General features: G+C 44.7%; 1 protein-coding gene across 15 annotated transcripts in view; it reads right to left on the bottom strand.

The window, feature by feature from the left end:
* The window catches only part of PRKAG2 (protein kinase AMP-activated non-catalytic subunit gamma 2), a 387,855-nt gene that overhangs the window by 94,807 nt on the left and 268,779 nt on the right, over positions 1-24,269 (bottom strand). For 14 of the 15 annotated variants that reach the window (XR_012902124.2, XR_012902125.2, XR_012902126.2 and 11 more), the window contains one exon: positions 19,138-19,234. Coding sequence is in view for 12 of the 15 variants with exons in the window: in XM_075922807.2 (XP_075778922.1) it covers positions 19,138-19,234 (97 nt within the window). In the remaining 3 variants the exon portion in view is untranslated. The remainder of the gene's footprint in view (positions 1-19,137; positions 19,235-24,269) is intronic. The other variant, XM_075922820.2, reaches the window with a different exon arrangement.

Below are 24,269 nucleotides of genomic sequence, written 5' to 3'. Positions count from 1 at the left end.
TGGAAAATAAGCCCTTTTCCAGAAGATCTCTTATTCCTACTTTCAAGTAAAAGGGCTTATTTCCCAGAGAATCACGTCTACACTGGCGCTTTTCTCTGGCAAAAACCCCGAGCTGGAAAAAAGCGGCAGCCATGTAAATGCAAATGCCGCGTGGGATATTTAAATCCCCCGCGGATTTGCAATTCCAAAGTGTCTCATTAGCATCCCTTTTCCGGAAAGGGATGCCAATGTAGACATAGCCTACAAGTTTAGCATGTGGTTTGGGGCACTTAAGGTCAGGGTGGATTTGATTTACAAGTTGATTTAAATCACTAGTCAGGAATACTTGATTTAAATAATGGTTTTCTACATAAAAGTGCATTCTTGTTGGTTGTCATAACCTTGATACATATGCGTCACAAGTCACAGACATGAGTTTCATTTTTAGAAGGTACACCCTGTACATTTGTAAACAGTGATTTCTTTTGAAAACTTTTCAGATTCATTTTACAGCTATTTCAGAAAATGACTGATTGTTTGGTTATTTCATTTACCAAAGGTAAATGAAGCAGATATTTATGAAGTCATTGGGAGGTGAACTCTCTCCAATTCAACTGGTTAATCATTAATATTTGGAGGACTGTCTTGCCATGCCGTATTAGGAGAAAAACCATCACCAGACAGACATTTAAATTGTTTTATTTAACTAAAAATAACATTATGTTTTCTGGATTTTTTTCTTCAACAGCAAACATTTTAACAAAACAAGCATATGAATTTTTGAATTTAGTTAAACATTCAAGTTTTTAAAATCAGGTTTTTTGTTAAAATAATATTTTATTTAACTATTGCAATTAAAAACTAAGAAAACATTAAACTATCAGCCAGGTCAACATGAGAAACTTAAAATATTGGCTTCTACAGCTAACTCAGTCATCTTCACCTTTGTTTTCCTGTTTGTTCATAACCTGGAAAAGAAAGGAAAAAAAACAAACAAACAAGCTTTCCTGCTTTTTCGAGTACCAAATGATTTCTCAATTTGGAATGAATTAATCCAAATATTTTCTCTACACTGGCAGAAGTTACAGCTGTTAAAAAGTGAGATGAGCATTTCAACTGCTCTGAATCCTAGTGCTTAAGTGACTTACACCAGTGAACTTTCTTTAGAACATCAGGTGGAAACTGTTGGCTTCTAATTAAAGTTTGAATTCTAGAAGCCTCTACTGATTGGCTGAGCCTTGGTAGGGAGAGGGGCTTTATAAGGCAGTGGGCAAGCAACCAAGGAGCTTGCGAACAGGTGAGTGTTAACAGGGAGTTTGGAAAGGGAGAAGAAAGGGCGGGAGGTTCTCTTGCCTTTCTTTTTAAATCCCTTTTCCAGGACAGCAGCGATGGTTGGTGATGGGTCTGCTGTTGTTACCTGCACAGAGTGTGCCATGTTTGTCTTCCTCCCGGAAGAAAGAACGGATTTCATCTGCACCAAGTGCAAGCTGGTCGACATTTTGGAAGAAAAAATTAGAGGACTGGAGGCCCAAGTGTCGACCCTACGCTTGATCAGAGAGGATGAAGACTTCCTCGATAGAAGGCAGCATTTAATCCTTCAAGCACGGCAGGCAGAAGAGCCAGAGAGGGCAGTACGTGACCAAGAAGAGAACTGGCAGCATGTAACTTCTAGAAGGGGAAAAAGGCCAGCACGGGAATCCCCCAATGCTATAGAGGTAAGCAATCGCTTTCAAGCTCTCTCCACAGGCTCTGCAGTGCTGAAAGCTCTGGAAGGGACCTCACAAGGAAGAAACCAGAAGGGAACACCATCTACTGGAAGGCACGGGATGCGTAGTCCTACGGATGGGGGTTCCACGGCCACCACCCCCAAAAGGAAACAACGGGTGGTGGTGGTCGGGGACTCCCTCCTAAGAGGGACTTAGCCATCCCTCTGCCGTCCAGACCTGGAATCTCGAGAGGTGTGCTGCTTACCGGGAGCTCGCATTCAGGATGTCACTGAAAGGCTTACCAAGCTGATCAAACCTTCGGATCGCTACCTCTTCCTGCTTCTCCACGTGGGAACTAATGATACGGCCAAGAATGATCTTGAGCGTGTTACTGCGGATTATGTAGCGCTAGGAAGAAGGATCCAAGAATTTGGAGCGCAAGTGGTATTCTCCTCCATCCTCCCTGTTGAAGGGAAAGGACTGGGCAGGGATCATCGAATTGAGGACGTAAATGCGTGGTTGCGCAGATGGTGTCGCAGAGAGGGCTTTGGTTTCTTCGACCATGGGACTCTGTTCCGGGCACAAGGATTGTTAGGAAGAGATGGGATCCACCTAACGAAGAGAGGAAGGAGCATCTTCGCGGGCAGGCTTTCAAACCTAGTGAGGAGGGCTTTAAACTAGGTTCGTCGGGGGACGGTGACCAAAACCCTGAGGGGAGTGGGAAAGTCGGATACCGGGAAGAAATGCAGAGAGGAAGGGGCAAGAAAGGAGGACCCATGTTTCGAATGGAGAAGATAGGACGATCAACTGGTTACCTGAAGTGTTTGTACACTAATGCGAGAAGCCTGGGCAACAAACAGGAAGAACTGGAGGCCCTGGCCCAGACCAAGAAATATGATTTAATTGGGATAACAGAGACTTGGTGGGATGCCTCGCATGACTGGAGCGCTGTCATGGAAGGGTATAGACTGTTCAGGAACAACAGGCAGGGGAGAAAAGGAGAAGGAGTTGCACTATATGTAAGAGCGCACTACGATTGCTCTGAACTCCAGTATAAAGAGGGAGAAAAACCTGTTGAGAGTCTATGGGTTAAGTTTAAAGGAGCAAACAACAGCATTGATGTTGTGGTTGGTATTTGCTACAGGCCACCGAATCAGGTGGATGAGGTAGATGAGGCTTTCTTCAGACAACTGAGTGAAGCTTCCAGATCGCAGGTCCTGGTTCTCGTGGGGGACTTTAATCACCCTGACATCTGCTGGGAAACCTATACGGCAGTACACAGGCAATCCAGGAAGTTTTTGGAGAATGTTGGGGATAACTTCTTGACACAGGTGCTGAAGGATCCGACCAGAGGCCGTGCGCAACTTGACCTGCTCACAAACAGGGAGGAACTAATAGGGGAAGTGGAGGTGGGTGACAACCTGGGAAGCAGTGATCATGAGATGGTAGATTTCAGGATCCTGACCAAAGGAAGAAAAGAGAGTACTAAAATACACACCTTGGACTTCAAAAAAGCAGATTTTGACTACCTCCGAGATCTGATGGGCAGAATCCCCTGGGATGTTAACATGAAGGGGAAAGGAGTCCAGGACAGCTGGCAGTATTTTAAAGAAGCCTTATTGAAGGCACAGAAAGAAACCATCCCGACGCGTAGCAAGAGAGGCAAACATGGTAGGAGACCGGACTGGCTTACAGGGGAAATCCTTGGTGAACTTAAGCACAAAAAGGAAGCTTACAAAGAGTGGAAACTTGGACAAATGACCAGGGAGGAGTTTAAAGGTATAGCTCGAGAATGCCGGGGGGTGAAGGCGAAAGCGCAAATGGAATTGCGACTGGCTAAGGATGTGAAGGATAACAAGAAAGGTTTCTATAGGCATGTTAACAAGAAGGTGATCAGAAAGGGTGTGCGGCCCCTAATGGATGAAGGAGGTAACCTAGTGACAGATGATGTGGGGAAAGCTGAAGTACTCAATGCTTTCTTTGCCTCTGTTTTTACGGACAAGGTCGGCTCCTGGACTTCTGAGCCAACTGACGCAAGATGGGATGAAGATGGACAGTCCGTGGTGGGTAAAGAACAGGTTAGGAACTATTTAGAAAAGCTAAACGTATATAAATCCATGGGTCCAGACTTAGTGCATCCGAGAGTACTGAGGGAGTTGGCAAATGTCATTGTGGAGCCATTGGCCATTATCTTTGAAAACTCGTGGAGATCGGGAGAGATCCCGGACGATTGGAAAAAGGCAAATGTAGTGTCCATCTTCAAAAAAGGGAAGAAGGATGATCCAGGGAACTATAGGCCGGTCAGTCTTACCTCGGTTCCTGGAAAAATCATGGAAGGGATCCTTAAGGAATCCATATTGAGGCAATTGGATGAGAGGAAAGTGATTAGGAGTAGTCAGCATGGATTCACAAAGGGCAAGTCGTGCCTGACCAATCTGATTAGATTCTATGATGAGGTAACTGGCTCGGTGGACATGGGGAAGTCAGTGGATGTTTTATACCTTGACTTTAGCAAGGCTTTTGATATGGTCTCCCACAATATTCTTGCCAGTAAGTTAAGGGATTGTGGATTGGATAAATGGACGGTAAGATGGATAGAAAGATGGCTAGAAGGCCGGGCCCAGCGGGTAGTGATCAATGGCTCGATGTCAGGATGGCGGTCGGTTTCTAGCAGAGTGCCCCAAGGTTCGGTTCTAGGACCGGTTTTGTTCAATATCTTTATTAATGATCTGGATGAGGGGATGGATTGCACCCTCAGCAAGTTTGCGGATGACACTAAGCTGGGGGGAGAGGTAGATACGCTTAAGGGCAAAGATAGGGTACAGAATGACTTAGACAAATTGGAGGATTGGGCCACAAGAAATCTGATGAGGTTCAACAAGGACAAGTGTAGAGTCCTGCACTTGGGACGGAAGAATCCCAAGCATAGTTACAAGCTGGGGACCAACTGGTTAAGTAGTAGTTCTGCAGAAAAGGACCTGGGGGGTTACAGTGGATGAGAAGCTAGATATGAGTCAACAGTGTGCCCTTGTAGCCAAGAAGGCTAATGGCGTATTAGGTTGCATTAAGAGGAGCATTGCCAGCAGATCCAGAGATGTCATCATTCCCCTTTATTCGGCTTTGGTGAGGCCGCATCTGGAGTATTGTGTCCACTTCTGGGCCCCCTACTACAAAAAGGATGTGGACGCCCTCCGAGATCTGATGAGCGGAGGGCGACCAAAATGATTAGGGTGCTGGAGCATATGACTTATGAGGAGAGGCTGAGGGATTGGGTCTGTTTAGTCTGCAGAAGCAAAGAGTGAGGGGGGATTTGATAGCAGCCTTCAACTTCCTGAAGGGAGGTTCCAAAGAGGATGGAGAGAGGCTGTTCTTAGTAATGACAGATGGCAGAACAAAGAGCAATGGTCTCAAGTTGTGGTGGGAGAGGTCCAGGTTGGATATTAGGAAAAACTAGTTCACTAGGAGGGTGGTGAAGCACTGGAATAGGTTACCTAGGGAAGTAGTGGAGTCTCCATCCCTAGAGGAAGGAAGACAGGCAGCCCTTAAGTATGAAATAAAAAAGTTTACCAACCTAAAGATCTTGCATGTTCAGACATGTTCCTTTCATCATCTTCAATACAGCTTCCTCCTGAGAAAGAACACTTCTCAAGATGTTGTTTCATTCTGGCAACCAGGCCTTGCATTTCTTTGTTGCATTGTCTTACCCATAGGTAAAGGAACTTGGTAAGAGACCCAGTTTGGGAATATTTTAATGGCCTGCTGCCATTATAGGTTTTTCCTTTTAGTGAAAGAATGGTACAATAGATCTCAAATAAAAGGCTACACTTTGGAATATGCTGCTCAGTTTCACTTTTGTTTCTCCTGTCTGTCCCTCCCTTTTCACATTGATCTCCAGATTTCTTCTCCTTGTCTGATCTATTTTGCCCCCAACAGTCTTCTGTTCATTGAACTTGTTTTCAAACTTTGCACTTTTAAAGAGAGGTAAGGGATTGATTCTGTGTACACAAGTTTGCAAAAGGACAATAGGATTGAGGTCTGTTATTTCTCACATCTATAGATTATTTAAACATGATTGTTAACAGCAAAAATGTTTTAGCACTGGGGACACAAATCCAAAGAACTGCAAAACTAACCATCTCTGATAGTGTCTTTTAGACCAGGGGTTCCCAAAGTTTTTGACACGGGGACCAGTAAATCCATTCACGAGCTTTTGGAGGACCGGTAACATTCATTTGCATATCAATCAATCAAATGATGAATATTCAAATAAGTTGTTTCTGGTCCTCCCAAAGCCCCCAGTTTCAGCTTCAGCAAAGCTTTTGATATGGTCACCCACAATATTCTTGCCAACAAGTTAAAGAATATGGATTGGATAAATGGAGTGTAAGAGACAAAAAGCTGGTTAGACCAGGGTTTCCCCAAACCTTTTACTTTAGTTGGAACCCTTTTTTTTCCAGTACTGTTTTTTTGCAGCCCAAAAATATACACACATAAAAAACAAACTGAGAAAATACCAGACATATAACATGTCTGGTATTTTCTCATTAGGTGCGTTTTATTATTACTAGTTGTATCAGTTTGTGCTCAGGTTGCATGAGTGTGTCTACCAGCCAGCCAGTTCGCAACTACTCGAGGGGGTGGGAGGCACAATAGAATCCCCAGGCCAGACTCACTCATGCTTTGCAGGAGGTGTGGGGGTGGGCAGCGCCCCAAGATCTACATATGTCTGGGTCAGTCCTGCTCCCCCCGCTGCGCCTCTGGACAGCCCCACTTCCTCCAACCTCCTCCCAGATACCCAGTTCTCCCCTGCTTCTCCTCCCAATCTCCCCCATCTTCCCCAGCCAGCTCCCTACCCCCTACCTCGCGCCCCCCAGCAGCCCTGCTTCCGCTGGCCCCCCAATCTCACCCAGCCAGCTCCGATGCCCCAGGCAAGCCCTACCTCCGGCAGCTGCTTTTTCCCTACTCCTCCTCCTGATCTCCCGGCCAGCCCCCTTCCAGCTCTGCTTCCACCGGCTGCCCCTCCGCCCCAAATCTCCAAAGCCCGCCCCGATTCTCGTGTCCAGTGTTGCTTCTGGTGGCCGGCTCTCCTCTCCCCCCTGCTCCTGACCTCCCCTAGCTACACCTCTGCTGAGAGCTGGAACATCAGGCTGCAGGTTATGCCCAGGCCGGCCAAGGGCTTGGCGGACCCGGTGCCACACGGGCACTCTGGGAGCCTGGAACACCCCGGCAACCATGCTGAGGCTCAGTATTTTTTTCCAGTGGCCCAGTATCGGGCCGTGGCCCATAGTTTGGGAAACACTGTTTTAGACTAAGCACTGAGTCTGATTGGGTATAGAGATTAGCCTAAAGCTATACAGAAGACTCAAACCACATAAGATTAGGTCTCTAATACATGAATAATTGGAACTCATTTACAAAACTTTTCTTAAGTACTACATAAATATATTGTATCATAATGCAAAATTAAAAGTATAATCTCTATTCCATTATGAGATCTTTGAGCTATAATGTACATCAATTAAAACTATCTTTACATACTTTTTCCCCCTCAAAGCATTATCAAAAGAATCTGAAATAAAAAATGCTATTTTTTAATTTTTAAAAACCATTGATTTTTTTGTATCCACCCTGTTTATTAAGGTTGAATACTACAATAGTATAATAAACCTAAATGCAAAAATATCCCTTTTAGGATTCTTCTCACCCCCTTCCATTTGTGGTACATGAACATAAGATTTTTTCACACAGTGTACTCTGGGGGGAATTTTGCACCAAAAATTATAACTTCTATACATAATGTTTTAAAATGCTGCATTTTATTTGTCAAAATAAAAAGAATCATGCCAGTTTCCATTACTTTGGAAATTAAAAAAAATGGTCAGTATCTATGTCTATAACAATACAAAGATTCAGAAAAAAACATTTCTGACAAATAGATCTCTTAGTAGGTATATTAAGACAATTTTGAGTATAATTCGTTTAATCTACAATACAGAAGTGAGTTTCCTGCACCCTCAGAAGCAGTGTAAAGGTTTGGGGGAGAGTCAAGGGTAGTGAAGGAGCTGAGGGAGAGGGAAATAACTGCTGGTAGGGAGCTGGGTGATAACCTGCAATGTTGGGTGAGAGTAGGAGAAATACAAAACAAGGGTTTTTTTGGGCTGGAGGTAAGGAGGGTGGAGAAGGAAGTAATGTTAGAGAAGTGGGGAACCTCTCCCCTGCTAACCCTGACAAAGAGGCTAGGGAGCCTCTGCCCCTGTTCCAAAGTGTCTCTGCTTCAGTCTCCCCCCACTAGCCCTTCTGAACTCTAGTCTGTGACCTCCCCGCAATCCTATAAGGACTGCTACACCTGCCCCACTGGACATGTAAAGATGTGCTAGCAGCAAGCTGCTTCTGGGAGCAGCATGGGGTCACAGTATGAAGGCAGCTTGCCTAAGCCCTGCTGTGCCACAGGCTAGGGAGTGGCTTGTGGTAAGTCCCTGCCAGCCAGACTCTACACACCTCACACTTCCACCCATACCTAACACTCTGCCCCAGGTCAGAACCCTCTCCTCTGTGCCAAACTCTCTCCCAGATTCTACGCCATTCACTCCAACTTGACATGTGAAAGGTTAACGGGTGATTCTTACCAGTTCCAATTAACAAGGGGAGGGGGGGGGGGCTGAGAAAGTTCCCTACCCCTCTGAGACAGCCCTGTGGGATCCTTCCTGGAGAGTGGCCCTCCAACCTGGCCAGAGTAACCCATCTGCTGCAAGAGGATTGCTCCAGGCCAGCTGGGCTAGAGCACCCCCCTGCCACATCCCCCTTTAATTGGTTTACTGGTTAAACATCACATTTAATCGGCTAGCCAATTAAACATGATTTTACATCTTTAACCCCAACCTCTTGCCTCAGCACAGAGTCCCCTCCCAAGCTCCAAACCCCTCAGCCTTAGCTTGGAGTCTGCACTCAGGTAAGTAGTAATAACTTCAGTATGTTCAATTATTATTAGTTGATGAATTGCTTATTAACTTAAATTGATTTGAATAAAGTTAGAATTTATTAGATATGACAAGGAATGGGTCACTATGTGAAGTCTTGGTGATAAAATGTACAAACTGCATGGTTAAAGAAGGGGGAGTAAAGAAGGGGGAGGGCTAAACATAGGCAGTTTATTTACTAGAGAAAGATGGATGTACTGAATCATGAGTCAGCAACCTTTCAAAGAACCACCACCTTTTTTTGTTTTTGACCAAAGTATTTTTGAGAGCTAGATCACATGCAAAGCTACTTGTACATACACACAAAGATAACCGATATTCAGCAGAATTTGTTATCTGTGGGTACAAGCAGCGTTGCATGAGATGTGGCTTTTGAAATGTATTGGTAAAGACAAAAACAAAAACAAACAAAAAAGGGGGTAGTAGATAGATCCTGTCTCTCAGTCTCTGAAAGTTAATGAACCTGAGCTAGTCTGAACTGGGAAAGAGTTTAGTGCAAATCACCGGCACTATAAGTGCCTATCAGCAAACACTACTTACCAAAGAGGCAGCTGTTTTCTGTGACCCTTAAAGCTGCCGAACTGGATATAAAGTGAAGTCCCATGTAGAGTGCATTATAATAATTCAATATTAAGATTAAAAAAAAAGGCACAAATCACATTGGTATACACTGGATTAACTCATGATTTTCTAAAATTATTGATAATTATGTTGGTCCAAAATGCATCTGTGCAATTTAAAACTCAAAAGGAGTTTGAGAGAAGTATAAGTGTAGCCAACAGCACAGCATCTTCGGTTGCCAACGCTTCCCATTATAAAGCAGTTTTCACCTGTTTATAATGTTTGCCAAGCTAACCATTTGAGCTTAAGTTTTCCATATTAAATGCAAGGCTGATTGGGGGGACAGAGACTGGGGGGAATTTCAGCCAAAATTGTTCTGCTGTTTCCAATGAAGCCAAGGCAAGAGGGACCGTATTTTTCCCACACCTGTCAAAGGGAGCAGTGAGATTGTGCTGAGGGAGGGAGCAGTGTGAGAAGCCCTTCCCCCTCCTCCCCCCCCACTCACAACTGTTCACTGTGAAACAGGGTCCTAGAGCCAGGTTTTCTGACTGGCATGTAGGGGCGGGACAGTCAGGAGCCTGGCTGATGCTCCTGTTGCACCCGTGCGCTTGGTGGGCCAGATCTGGCAAGTGGGCCATATTTTGCCTAGCCAGTAGGCTATATTTTGCCTGGCCCTGATCCAAAAGGTTTAATGTTGATCTACAATAATCAGTAATGAACAAGTTCAGTGATCCTACAGCAGTTGCAAGTGCTACCATGCAACAAACATGGATTCAATTTCTGGATCTGGGCACTTACCCTTAAGAAGTATGTCTACACTGCAAAATTAATTCAAAACTTTATTTCAAATTAACTTTAATAGTGTCTATACATACTGTGACGGCGCGTTGGGGGTCCCCCGTCTCCTGCACCCCGAAATGGCACAAACAGACTGTACCAGCCAGTGGAATAGAGGAAGTTTATTGCCTCTCCAGGTTACAGCACAGCCCAGATGTAGTCTGGTCACAGAGCTGGGCTAGGATGCCTCAGGCCCCCTTGAGATGGGGGAGACTGGGCCCCTAAACTCCAGCCCCTTTCCCTAGGCTGTCTCCTCCATGCTCCCAGCCAACAACTAACTCACTCTCTTCCAGCCCTGCCCCCCAGCCAGGGCAGCATTCCACTGTCCTTTGTTCCTCTCCATAGGGGGTGTCTGGCCATACTGGTTTGCATAGTGACTCATCCGGTTTTGCTGGGTCGTGGTACCCATGGCAGCCAGTGGGGGTTACCCCAGAGCCAGCAGCATAGAAACCAGCCAGGTACCCCCACTACGTCACACATACAAACCACTATTTCTAAATTAATTCAAAATAGCAGAGCACTTAATTCGAATTTGGTAAACCTCATTCTACAAGGAGTAACGCCAAATACAAAATAGCTATTTTGAATTAAGTGCTGTGTAGACACTTAATTCAAAATAGTTGCCCTCCAGCCCTTCACAGGGAGCCCTAGTGGCCACTCTGGGCACAGCCAGGAAAACTTACTCTCCTCTCCCCCAGCCCTGGAGCTATTAAAGGAGTAGACTCTGGCCACAGTGCCTGTGCTAGCTCTAAGCCTGCCAGCCCAGAGCCAGCAGTGGCCATGGGGGCCCCTGAACCAGTGGTCCCAAAACATGAGCCAGCAAGCCACTGGCAGCCAGCCCTCCACCGCTCCCCAGGAGCAGTCTGCCAGCTCCCAGGAGCCTGACAGGGGCTGGAGAGGGCAGGCGCCTTCCTGGTCCAGGGTGGAGATCGTGGACCTTATTCAGGTTGGGGGGGGGGGGGATGCCCCCAACGTCCATGATCTCCACACTAGACGGAGGAATAAGGCCATCTATGGCAGGATAGCTACCAGCCTGACCACCAAAGGCCACATGCGAACTCAGGAGCAGGTTTGCATGAAAACTAAGTTGGTCTGGCGAGACCCCCAACCCTGAGCTTCCCCTCTGCCTTCTTCCCCTTGCTTCCCCCTTCCAGCTCCCAGGTTTCCCCCTCCCCTCTCCCACCCTCGGTCTTCCCCTCTCCCACCTCCTTTTCCCAGTCTCCCCAGAGGTTCATCCCCCACCCCCCTTTTTTGTTTAATAAACCCAGTTTCTATTTTTGAACATACGTGTCTTTTATTTGACATCAGGAACGGGAGCTAGGGAGGGGTAAGTGGATGGATGTGAGAGGAATGGGGCACGAGCCCCCGGTGGGGAGGACAGAGGTGGCTCCTCTCCCACAGGGCCTCCTGGATCCCAACAGCCCCCCGATGGACCCCCCCAGATGGCAGCTTGCAGCAAGTGCAGCCGGGCTGATGGCAACGACCCCACGAGACGCACCGGCGTGCCCAGGGGCAACTCTGGCTCCATGGGGCCAAGTGCTGTGGTGTCCCGAGTGCGGGCGCTCAGGGCACTCCAAACCAGGACTGCTTTGCTGTCCCTCATTGAGGTAGACAAGCAAGCGGGGAACCCTGAGAACTGTCTGTCCGGGGTGGGGGTAGGGTCCCCTTAAGCACAGAGCTCAGTTAGCCTCAGGCAGCAGCCCCACACACTAAGTCCTAATCTAATGCCCTGCCGGCACTGGTTCCAGATAGCCTTAACTTTGGTTCAAGGTCCACTCAGTGTGGACGCACTATTTTGATTTAGCAAAACGCTATATCGAAATAGTTTGTGTGTGTAGATGCGTTAATTGGAATTAAGCTAATTCAAATTAAGTATTTCAAATTAGGATATGTCTACACTACAGTGCTAAGTGAGTAGTGCTCTGGAGGAAGAATTTTTTGTTCCTGGGCCATGTATTGCTTTGCAAAAACCCCTTTGGCCAGTCTAGAAAAGGAAACCCTTTCTACTTTTTTGGAATGAAAAGCAGGCACCGTATGAGCGGATTTAGACAGGACAGCAATATATTTCTTTATCTACACTTGGGGTCTAGTTGTAAGATTAAAAACCACGAGCCCAGTGTTCATTCTGGGCTGTATAAGTACCTCATGGGCACTCACTGTGATGCTGAAGTACAAACAGAGCTCTGTGTCAGCATAAAGCACTTTTAAGAAAAGTAAATATGAAGCAGTTGAAGGAAGATGCTTGAGTACAGGAAAAGATGTATTAACAACAAGCCTTGTGGATGGGGAGGCGGGGGGGGGGGGGGAGAACAGTAATGAGGTACATTTGGACTTTAGTAAGGCTTTTGATATGGTCTTGCATGACCTTATTAACAAACTAGGGAAATACAACCTAAATGGCACTAGTATAACGGTTTGAATAACCTTTCCCAGAGAGTAGTTATCAATGGATCACAGTCATATTGTAAACCATAACAAAGTGGGATTCCTTAGGGATCAGTCCTAGGTTTGCTTCTATTCAATCTTTTCATCAGTGATGTAGATAATGGCACACAGAACATAGAATTCAAAATGATCTTGACAAACTGGAGAAAAAGTCTGAGATAAATAGGATCAATTAAATAAGAACAAATGCAAAGTACTCCACATAGGAAGGAAAAATCAGTTGCACACACAGAAAGTGAAAATTATAGCCTAGGAAGGAGTATTGTAGAAAGATCTATGGGTTACAGTGTACCAAAAGCTAAATATGAGTCAAAGTGACACTGTTGGGGGGAAAAAAAACAAATCTCATTCTTTGATGTATTACCAGGAGTGTTGTATACCCACACACATTACTTTTGAAAATTTAGACCATACTAGACTTTTCTGATAAGTATTACCCTATTAATTTAAGGTACCTACTGACAGTTAGCAATGAGTTTTTTCTTCTGCATTATATTCTTCCATTATCCTCTTCCTTCCACTACATTCTTAGTATGAATACTGCATCACAAGAATTTATTCCTAACCTTTAATCTGGGATGAGACCATGAAAAACAACTGCAGCTTTTGTATAGTAAGTGCTGCCGCTTTATTTTCTTTAAGTTGTGCTGGTGGATAAGCTAGTAAACACTATGAGTTAACACTGCAGCAGAACCAGTTACCCAAGGTACAGTTACAATGCTGAACCAACCGAAATTACTGCAGCTGACAGGTATGTTGTTTAGGGATGTTAAAGACTAATCAACTATCCAATAAGCATTTCCTTATCTTTTGACTAGTACATATACCTCCCCCGTCCCCTTGCTGCCTCTATGAGATAAAGGCAGCAAAGGGAGGGAAAAGCAGGAGGAGGGGTACTTTGAAACCCCAAGGTGGCTGCTGCACAGCTGATACACAGATCAGCTGTGCAACAGCTGCCCCCTTAAAACGCTGCCTTTGCACAGCACTTCCTCAGAACCTGGGGTCAATTGAGGAGTCCCCAGCTGATCCGAGGTTCTGCAGAAATGCTGCGAGGAGCCCAGGGTCAGCTCACCCCAGCTGACCCCGGTCTCCACTGCCCCTTTGAAATGCATAGAGGCAGCAGTTTCAAAGGGGCGCAGCCATGCAGGGGCTCTTGTACATTTCAAAGGAGGAATGCAGAAGTGCCTATTGACTAATAGATGGAAATTTTAACATCCTTAATGCGGTTGATATCTGTAGCGTAAACACCGAGACTAGGAGAACTTCTATAGATAGTCTAATGGAATTTTAGACTATTTGATGACGTGAAGAGAATCCTGATTCCCCTGTCAAGATCATGGTACAGTTGCAATAAGTAGTGTAAACAGTTATTTCCTCCCTCCCATCTCTAACAAAATAAAAACTACCCAGGAACTCAAAGTATGCTGGTAAAAATCTGAGGTTTTTCTGTTAACTGCACAAAAACACGTTTCTTCTCCTACCTCTAAGCTAGCTTCCTCACTCTCCCCCCTTTTGCGAAAAGCAAAATAAAACCCCAAGCCTACTATAGCCTGACACTGATCTCATACAGAAAGCAGTTGGAGAGTAGAGTGGGGTGGGTTTGGGGGTTTTTTTTGGGGTGGGGGGAGATGTTTGTTTTTGGAGCAGTTATGCAATACACGATCTATCCTGAAGTTCCACAAGTCAACCCAAAACTGTGAAACAAACGAAGGAATCTACTTTGATGTGACACCACGTGTGCGAGTTTATTAGGCATATACTCAACATCAGCTTTACATAAGAACGGCCGTACTGGGTTACACCAAAGGTCCATCTAGCCCAGTACCCTGTCTGCTGACAATGGCCAGCACCAGGTGCCCCAGAGAGGGTGGACCGAAGACAATGATCAAGCGATTTGTCTCCTGCCATCCTTCTTCAGCCTCTGACAAACAGAGGCCAGGGACACCAATTCTATCCCCTGGCTTCTTATGGACCTACCCTCCATGAAATTATCTAGCTTCTCTTTAAACTCTGTTAGAGAGTGTGTCTAAACTACATGGCTCCATTGATGGAGCCATGTAGATTAGGCTGATCGGCAAAGGGAAATGAAGCCGCAATTTAAATAATTGCGGCTTCATTTAAATGGCTGCCGCGCTGAGCCGACAAACAGCTGATCAGCTGTTTGTCGGCTCAGTGCGCTAGTCTGGACACTCCCGCGCCGACCTGAAAGCCCTTTATCAACCTCCCCATTATGCCTCGTAGGATGAGGTTTACCGGGGAGGTCGATAAAGTGCTTTCATGTCGGCAGGGGAGCATCCAGACTGCCCCGATCTGCCGACAAACAGCTGATCGGCAGAGCGGGGCAGCCATTTAAATTTAAATGAAGCTGCAATTATTTAAATTGCGGCTTCATTTCCCTTTGCCGAACAAACAAATCTACATGGCTCCGTCGACGGAGCCATGTAGTCTAGACGTACCCTTATAGTCCTAGCCTTCACAGCCTCCTCTGGCAAGGAGTTCCACAGGTTGACTACACGCTTTGTTAAATTAAGTTTTGTTAAATTTTTTCAGTGTAACAAGGAACTGGTTGTCCCTGCCTCCCAAAAAAGTAACAGTATGAAATAAGAAAACCTATTTCAAGTATCTTATTTCCATTTGCTGCTAAAAAGAAAATTATCTTGAATTAAAAATGTTTTAATAAGTCAATGTTCATTTTCTGAGAGAGAAGACACCACTTAAACAGCATATCCTGAGCTTTCTAGTAATCCACTCTTTTATTCATAATTAAAAGTGTATCTGTTTTTCTTACTGTTGTTTAGAAGAGCATTTTGGGCAGATCCAAGCAAACTAAATCTTTCTTGGCCCATCTCTTCTTCCTATCCTTCCATTCTATGTGTATGTTGATGTTCTGGCTAATATGTTTTAGCTCTGCTGCAGCTAATACAAGTGAATGCTTCTTCATGACTGTAAGTAAGAGCAACCAGTTCAAGAATTAAAGTAGCATTCTACTGTACAGAAGACAGGATTTGCAACTGACCAAAAAAAAGCAAAACTAACAGAGTCCAGTCAACTGTCCAAAGTGAACAAGCCAGGGAAGGGGATTGAGGGAAAGAAAGAAGAATCAACATTTCTCTCGGAGATGGTTATTTTGTGTGTTAATTGTAGCAAGAGTAGGTACAAAATTTTCTAATACTAGTGTGATGTGAGAGTTAGTGTCCATTTTACCTACAGACCATCCCTTCTGAGAAAACAGATTCTGCAAAGCAACATACCTTCCAAGAAAAAAATGAAGTTACAAGAAAGGTTTGTACTCTAAACAGCATTTCATTTCCCCCTTCATTTTAAACAATTAGTTTACTGTAAATTTAATTCCTTTATATTAAAATGCCAGTGAAATTCTCTCATTTGTATAGGCTTTCAAAAGAATCACAAGCAAGATCCATTCTGACATAAGACTATTTTGAAGTGCTTCTTTCTATTAGACATTCAGTTCCAAAGGAACTGCTGCATAATTTGATATACAAGACATACTATTAGGGAAACTAGCTATATGTGAAACACAGAGCTAGATTCATTTATCAGAGCAGCTAGAAGACACGTTTTTAATTAAACACCTCATTTTAGATATTATATATACATATGTGATAAACATGCATCCATGGCATGAAATCTAATTATATTCTTGAAAGGCTTTTTGTTTCTGAATGACCTTATCACCCATCACATCTCCTCTACCAAATAACCACAACTAGTTTTCTCTCCTCCTTTTCTCCCTTCCTTAACATTACTGTAAGTGTAATCACAATAACAGAGAAAGACTGAAGTAAATATATATACATTGTAAACATTTACACAGGCATTCCACTGTCTTTGGACTTGTATGTGAATTGTCTTCACATATGAAGACATATTGTGACAATGAAAACAAAACACACAAGTATGCATAGCTGTTAGTTTTATCAACATTTTCTAGACTGAAATACTCTGCACAAACCTCTGCCACCTATTTTACTCATAAAACATTTTTAATACCCATGCTTTGATCACTGTCCTTTCAGCCAAACATTACATGGGTTCCCTACAAAGACAGCAAATGCCTCTGAATGAGGCTACATTTACTATGTAAATGCTTAACCAAGGTACTCGCCACCAATGGAGGAACATACTGCCCTGACATATGCCAAAACCAAAATACAAAAATTGAAGCCAAACACTCAAACCCATATATCAATTTAAAAGAAGATCCACATACCTCTTCAGTTTTATAGAGGAAAATAAAGTTCCAAGAAATACCACAATTAAAACAAATTTGAGACTAGTGAAAATGATTGGCAGTGATGACTCAGCTCATATTTAATTATCTGATACGTGCACTGGAAAATAAATTATTCTATCACAGTAATCGGTACTATCTTGTGTAAATTACAATGTTTGTTTAGGACTAGACATCCATTTCAACATATTACTAAATACTTACTATTAAAGCAGACAGTAAACAAATGTAAAGGTGATTTATATTTTCCCAAAATTGAATGTTTGTAGCAAATCAATAAGATAAGGTTAGGACAGTCTCTGCACATTACAATTTAACTCTCCAACTTAAAGAGGAAGTCAACTAAGTAGATGAAATGCAGAGACTGAATTCCTTGCATCAAATATTGTTGTTAAATAAGTTTCACTGGAGCAGCAGATTTTATTGCTTTGGTGAGGATTCACCAAGACAAAAAAAGGCATGAATCCATTCGACTGGCCTACCTTTTGCTTTAAAAATTAGAGCAAGAGTCTCAGAAAAGCAGTCAAATCAGTAGGATTCAAGAAAACCCTTTAAGAGTCATAAAGGAATTTAATATGAAGTGTGTAGCTAGTTACAGTACACAGCAGTACCAACTACAGAAAGGAATAGTTGCCAAGCAGAACATCTGATTAGCATATTGGTTTATGAATTTTTTTTTTTTACTAGAATGACTCAGCCTATTATTTTCAAAGTTTTTAAAGATATAGGACTACATGGCCTGCAAATAAAAATATACCAAACTGTTACCAACTCAGTAAGATTCAGTCCATGAAGTTTTAGCTACTTTAAAATATTAAAACATGAACATGCACATTAGATTTGTTTGGCCATTCACTATGAAAATGATTTACACAATTATGTCTAAAAATGTCTATCTTAAGTTTTCAACACCCTACACTCCAAAAAGACAAGTTTATTCTCTTCCATAATTTTGAGCAGATATATAAACTTCTTTATAAAAACAATTTAGTGTTTGTAAGGAATATGCAAGTCAGGAGCTTATCTCCTAAGTCAGTGTTTCCCAAATGGTGTTCCGTGGAACTCCGGGGGTTCTGTAAAGTGAAAATAGGGGTTCAGCGAGAAAATTCCATTACAACCTGAATTATTGTAATGGAATGGAATTTTCATTCATTCCTGAATTTTATGGAAGACAATTTTCATTTGTGTTTGCCATGATAAGCGTCCAGGTGTAATGCCAGCTTAGCCAGAGTGTGGGGACGATGATGTTAACACGCAGTCAATCAGGGGCTCTGCAAAATTATTTCAAGTTCAAAAGGGTTCCCTGGCCAAATAAAATTGGGAAACACTGTCCAAAGTTAACTATTTCTTAGCCTTCTAATTAACAGCTAAAACATGAAGCAGCAAAGAAAAGTTTTTCCTGTTACATTCCAGCTCTGTTTTCCCCTTGATATTTTTATACCCACTGCCTCTTCTTGTTTTCCCTCCCTCCCATTTTTTTCTTCTCCCTTATTTATTTTAGTTCTGGACATCCAACACTCTGGTCTTCTGAAGAAGTGGGCTGTGCCCATGAAAGCTCATGATAGCATCTACAAGTTTTGTTAGTCTTTAAAGGGTTACCAGACTATCTGTTGTTTTTTAAGTTTATCCTGTACAGACTAACTCTGCTATCCCTCTGAAGAAATTCATCAGTTGGTGAAATGACTTTCTGCTAATATAGTCCCACCTGGTATAATATTACCAATTTTGTGATCTTTCATCTGTCATTTATACCTTGAAGGCAAGGTCTGAAGTACATGTGATCAACAAGACACACAAAAGTTTTTTAAAAGCAAACCAAAACACACAAACCCCCCCACACGTGTCAAGGCTTTCTTCCTCCTCCGCACATGTAAAGCTGGGCTCAGCGATAAGGGGGAGAAACGCTCAAGGCTCCAGCACGGGGGAGGGTGACGAAAAGCGACATTTGCTCGCTCGGGCTATCTGCCGTGAAGCACCCAGCGACCACCCGGGACTGGTGGGTAGGAAGAGATCGCCCCACATCCCGCATGAGCGGAGACGAGCATGGGGGAAAGGGAAGGGGCGGGGGAAGGGGCAGGAGCGGCTGCAACGCAACCTTTACAAGGGCAGCAGGGTGCCGGGCAGCGGGGGGGGGAGGAGGGAGTTTTGGGGCAGAAGCCCCCAGCGGAGGTGCGCGCAGCGCTGGAGAGACCGGGCTCGTCTGTCTCGGCTTCCCCCCCCCCCCCCCCCAATGCTGGTTCCCTTCCCCCCACGGGGCGCCTCGCTCTGGCTCCCCGCGCATGAGGGCCAGGAGCGAGCCCCGTGTCAGCGGCAGGCAGCAGCGCCGGAGCGGCGGGAATGTCTGTCTGTGGCTGCCGCGCAGCGGGCGCCTCCGACTTACCTTCATCTTCGAGCTCTAGTTTCTCCAGCATCCCTTCGGAGGCGGCCGGGGGCTGAGGAGAAGCCGGAGCCGCCGCAGCTACTGCTGCCGCCGCCGCCTGCGGAAGAAGAAAGCGGAGAAGGGGATCAGCATCCAGGCGCGGACTCACCAGACCCGCGGCGGCATCAGCCTCAGCCCGGCGTGGCAGACAGCGAGCCGGTCTGAGGGAGGGGAGTGGCCGTCGGGCGGCTGCTAGCCCAAGGGAAACGGGGGGGGGGGGGGCTGCCCCTCCGCCTGGTGCGGCTCGAGCCGTGCTGTATCTTACACACACTGGGGGGAGGGGAGGAGACGGGACCGCCTCCTCCCCCGTCTCCCCCGGAGGCTGCTCCCAGCCCATTAACCCTTTACGCGCATCCCGGCTAGGGCTCTGTCCTTTACAGAGGCCGCAGGCCAATGACGTAGGAGGTCTCGCGTCTCCTCGACAGTCTTCAATTCGGCGAGCCGCCGTTTACGGCCGTTGGATTCCACAGGCAGCCAAAAGAATCTTGAGATGAGAAAGTTCCATCCCTTCCCCCTCCCTGGGCCCTGACTAGAATTTGGAACTTTCCATTTTGCTGCAATCAAGCCGACAGTTCTGCACAGGAGGGAAGGTAACTACCATTCACTCTTGGGGGGTGGGGGCGGTGATTGTGCTATTGCCTCCCCGCAAGCCGGGTCGAACCACCCACCTTTCCCAGTCCATTCTGCAAGGCCCGGGGCGGAGTATTAGAGCTGCCATTCTTCACACAGGCGGGGTAACCTGGGAAGAGGAAACCCCTCCCCTGTCAGCCGGTGTTGGTATTGTCCGATGTATTCACCTGCTGAGGCAGCCCTGAAAGCAGCCAGTCCCACTGCGCTCTAGTAAGGGAGGTTGACTCCCACCACCCCCCCGAGGGTCAGCCACCTTCCCGCAGGCTGCAGTGCAGACCAGCCACAGCCAAAAGCCACCAGTCCCCAGATGTGCCACAGTCCCCGGGGTGCCTGGACACCCCCCACCCCAAACATGCCTCACACCTACAGTAGCCCCAGTCTCCCAGGACAGTGAGACTATGTCTACACTGGCGGCTTCTTGTGCAAGAACATCTAGCGCAAGGGTTCTTGCGCAAGAAGTCTTGCACAGGAACACGTCCACACTGCCATGTGCCAGCTGTGCTTTTGCACAAGAGCATCCATGGCAGTGTGGACGCTCTCTTGCGCAAGAAAGCTCTGATGGCCATTTTAGCCATAGGGCTTTCCTGCATAAGAAACCCCTGCTGAGCGTCCACACTGCCCTCTTGCACAAGAGCTCTTGCGCAAGAGAACTTACACGTTAGAAAAAGAGCGTAGCTCTTGCGCACGAAGCCCTCTCTTACCACACCTCTGCTGTAAATCTTCCTGCGCAAGAGCAGATGGGCAGCGTGGGGACACTGCAGAAGAATGGCTGTTCTTGTGCAATAATCCGCCAGTGTAGACATAGCCTGAGGGTCCGAGCCTCGCTGAGACCCTGTGAGACCAACTAGAACCACCATTACAAGGGGCCCACAATATTCAGCAAGTTCCAGCATGCAGTGGTCTAGCTTGGTGTGAGGGGCCAGGTTGCACTGCGTGTCAGACAGTTGTCTGTACGGGCCCCATTTCTCTGAAGTAAAGATAAAAGGGAGTGTCCTTGGTCCTACTCTTTAGACAGAAGTGCTGAAATAAATGAAGTAGTAAGGAGCATGGCGACCAGATTTTGGAGCAATGGTAACAAATGGAATACCTTTCATGCTCCTGGCAAAGTACTGTATTTGTAGTATTGGCTCTGGGTAGCATTTGGGCCCCCTGCACTGAAGTCAGTCTGTTTTCTTGATTGGTTCTGCTACGGTATGTGCTAAGGCAGTGGTTCTCAAGCTTTTTGGGATCCGGAGCCCTTTACATGTGTAAAAATTTATGCGGAGCCCCAGTGGTTCACTGTATGTGTTGTACCTATCGATGTTTCCAGTTTGTCAACCTTGTGGTGCCCCTGGAAAGGGCTACGCAGAGCACAGTTTGAGAAACAGTGTACTAAGGTATGTTAATGACCCAGTATAAAATATATTAAGAAAGTTCTTATTTTACCTCCATATTTCTAAGTCTGTTCATATAAGGTACACTTTTTAAAGTAAGGATAGTTATCCACTGGAAAAGTTTACCTAGGTATAGGATAAATTCTTCATCATCTAAAATCTTTAAATCCAGATTGGGTATTTTCTCCATTAAATGCTCTAGCACCCAATCAAATGTTATGATCTTGATGGAGAAATAAATGGGTGAATTAATATGGCTTTTATTATGAATAAGGATTGGCTAGATGATCATAATGAGCCTTTCTGGCCCTGCAGTCTATAATTTAAAAAAAATACATAGCCTGAAGTTGCTAGTCACCAAAGTGTAGATGCCGTAGAAGTGTCCAGCATGAATCTCATTGGTTGAAACAGGGTAATATAAATAAAGTTTACAGTATCAATCTCCTGAACTAGGATATACTTTTTTGTCACCCAAAATCACTGACTGCTAACAACTGGCAAAGACAAGTCTAGTGGCACAGAGTTCTTCTCTTATGAAATCTCTCCTACTTTAAGGTGGTTATCTAACTCTTTCTGCCTCTTCCTGGGAATTCTCTTCATAGTTCTTAATGAGTATCACTGTTTAATCTCTACTCTCTTATTTAACTGCCTTTTCCTTGGACAGCTACTGAGACATTTGTCTGCAGGGCTCAGAAGAAACCCAGCTATTGGCTGCTGCAGAGCTTTTAAGGAAGAAGCATTCCTTTTCCTTAGAAGCAGATTCTCTGACCACTGCTGAGCCATGGCAGCAAATTCTAGTGGACAGAGCATGGTGCTTCAAAGGAAGTATAGCAACAATGTAGAGACTACTAAATTTTGCTTGGATCCCAATCACTGGCCTTGGCTGTTGAAGGTTAAGAAGTCTTCCAAGGAGAAGATGGACAGAAGACTAAGGCATTCAATATTTCTTGCATTCTAGCTGAATAAATTGCACAAAAATAGAGAATACCACAAACATGTGTGTTAGTGAGAAGTAATGATTGGGAAGGGATTACAGAACCATAATGGTTTGGAAGGGATTACAGAACCATAAAAATTCTAGCACGGTGCTGCTGCTGCCATCAAGAGGCAGTGCACTGCAGCTCCAAATAAGGAAAACATCTTGGCTACGTCTACACTGGCCCCTATTACGAAATAGCCATGCTAATTTAGAACGTTGGAATAGGGAAATGCGCGGGGGATTTAAATATCCCCCGTGGGATTTAAATAAACATGGCCACCGCTTTTTTTCCGGCTTGGGGAAAAGCCGGAAAAGAGCGTCCAGACTGGCGCGATCCTCCGGAATAAAGCCCTATCCTACGAATAAGAGATCCTCCGGAATAGGGCTTTATTCCGGAGGATCGCGCCAGTCTGGACGCTCTTATCCGGCTTTTCCCCAAGCCGGAAAAAAAGCGGCGGCCATGTTTATTTAAATCCCGCGGGGGATATTTAAATCCCCCGCGCATTTCCCTATTCCAACGTGTTAAATTAGTATGGCTATTCCGAAGAAGGGGCCAGTGTAGACGTAGCCCTTGGGATGATGAATGACTGTATTCCGCTCCTCAACAAACCCCTTCTAGTGATAATTAATATGAACCCTCACTGGCTCGGGAAGTAGGAGTGTCCCATTCTTGGTCACAAGAAAATACACTTGTGTGTTTTTGTAATGGTGAATTATTAATGTATGCCTCAGTGTGGCTATGTCTACACAGCAATATATTTCAGAATAAAATACCATAGTTTGTGTCTACACTGTCAAAATAACTGCTTGCTATGTCAAAATAATGTCAAGCTGGAGGACTTCTTACTCTGACTTCTGACTTCTATAACCCTAATTTTACAAGGAGTAAGGGAAGTCGAAGGAAGAATGCTCTAACTTGGATTTCCTGCTGCATAGACAGGGCCAAAAGCCAAAATAAGCTATTATGACTTAAACTATGCAATTGACGTACCTCAAGATGCGTAGCTTATTTTGGCTTTAGCCCTGCTATGTAGATGTGCCCTGAATATTGTAGATGATCAGCCATATAAACCTCCACTTTTGCATACCTTGAGTAGCAATACTGGTATTACTTCAGAACATCCACAGCATTTTAATTAACACCTTTTATTTGGGTTGTACTTAGCTCCTATACAGTTTTCCTTTTATATCAGTTATCTTGATAATCATCAGGATAACATGCTTCCTTCAAAACATGTTTTGTTTTAAAAAAATACTATCAAGGTGTCACCCCGACTCAAACAGATAACTCAGTGCCTATCGTGGCCTTACTAGGTCTGTGGGATGCCATCCCAGCTCCAGCTGGTGAGGAGCTGTGAAAATGCTGAGTGGATAAGCAAAGTCAAGGAGGGGGCACATTTCCCCCTACCCCATAGCAAATGACACCTCTGTTTGGAAGAACAAAAAGTAAACATGTCAAAATGAAGAACACCACGGAAGTATCTTAAAATTATATATTATCTTAAATGGAGTCAAATAAGGTTGCCATCTCGGAGTTCTAAAAAACAGAATAACTTGGATGAGCCCGTAAAACTGGGCAGCTGACATTGCATACTGAGCACCCTTGTAAACTTCCTATGACGACTATAAAAAAAAATTGGAGTGGAGAGAGGGTTGATTCTGGCGAAACTTGGACAGGTGGCAATCCTACTAAAAAAGTAAAATTTCCAATAAAAATATACACATTTCAGAAGTATTTTCTTGTGATCAAAAATCAGGTAATACTGATGTGACTGAAGTAGTAATAAAGCACTTGTTTGCAGGACAGATGAGAGAATAAATTAAATCTTGGGTTTTTTTGTTAAAAAGGGTGAAAATCTTGCTATATTTTTATAGAAATGTGCATCTGTCCATCCACTTGTTCAAGTATGCCTCCTAAACGGTAAGAGCTAGAACCACTAAATTTGGTATGCAGCTTTATCTTATCCTAACTTAAAGTAAGCTCAGGATTTGGTTGTGTCAGGATAATGACATCTGTATGGACTGTGATTGTTTTGTATCAAATGGAAAGGGAGAGGTGTGATAGGAGGGACAGTTATACTCATTCATGACCACAGGGGGGCACCATGTCC

The sequence above is a fragment of the Pelodiscus sinensis genome, chromosome 2 (genome assembly GCF_052426305.1).
Source record: "Pelodiscus sinensis isolate ZL-2025 chromosome 2, ASM5242630v1, whole genome shotgun sequence".
Lineage (NCBI taxonomy): Eukaryota > Metazoa > Chordata > Testudines > Trionychidae > Pelodiscus > Pelodiscus sinensis.
This window is presented reverse-complemented; position numbering and strand designations above follow the sequence as displayed.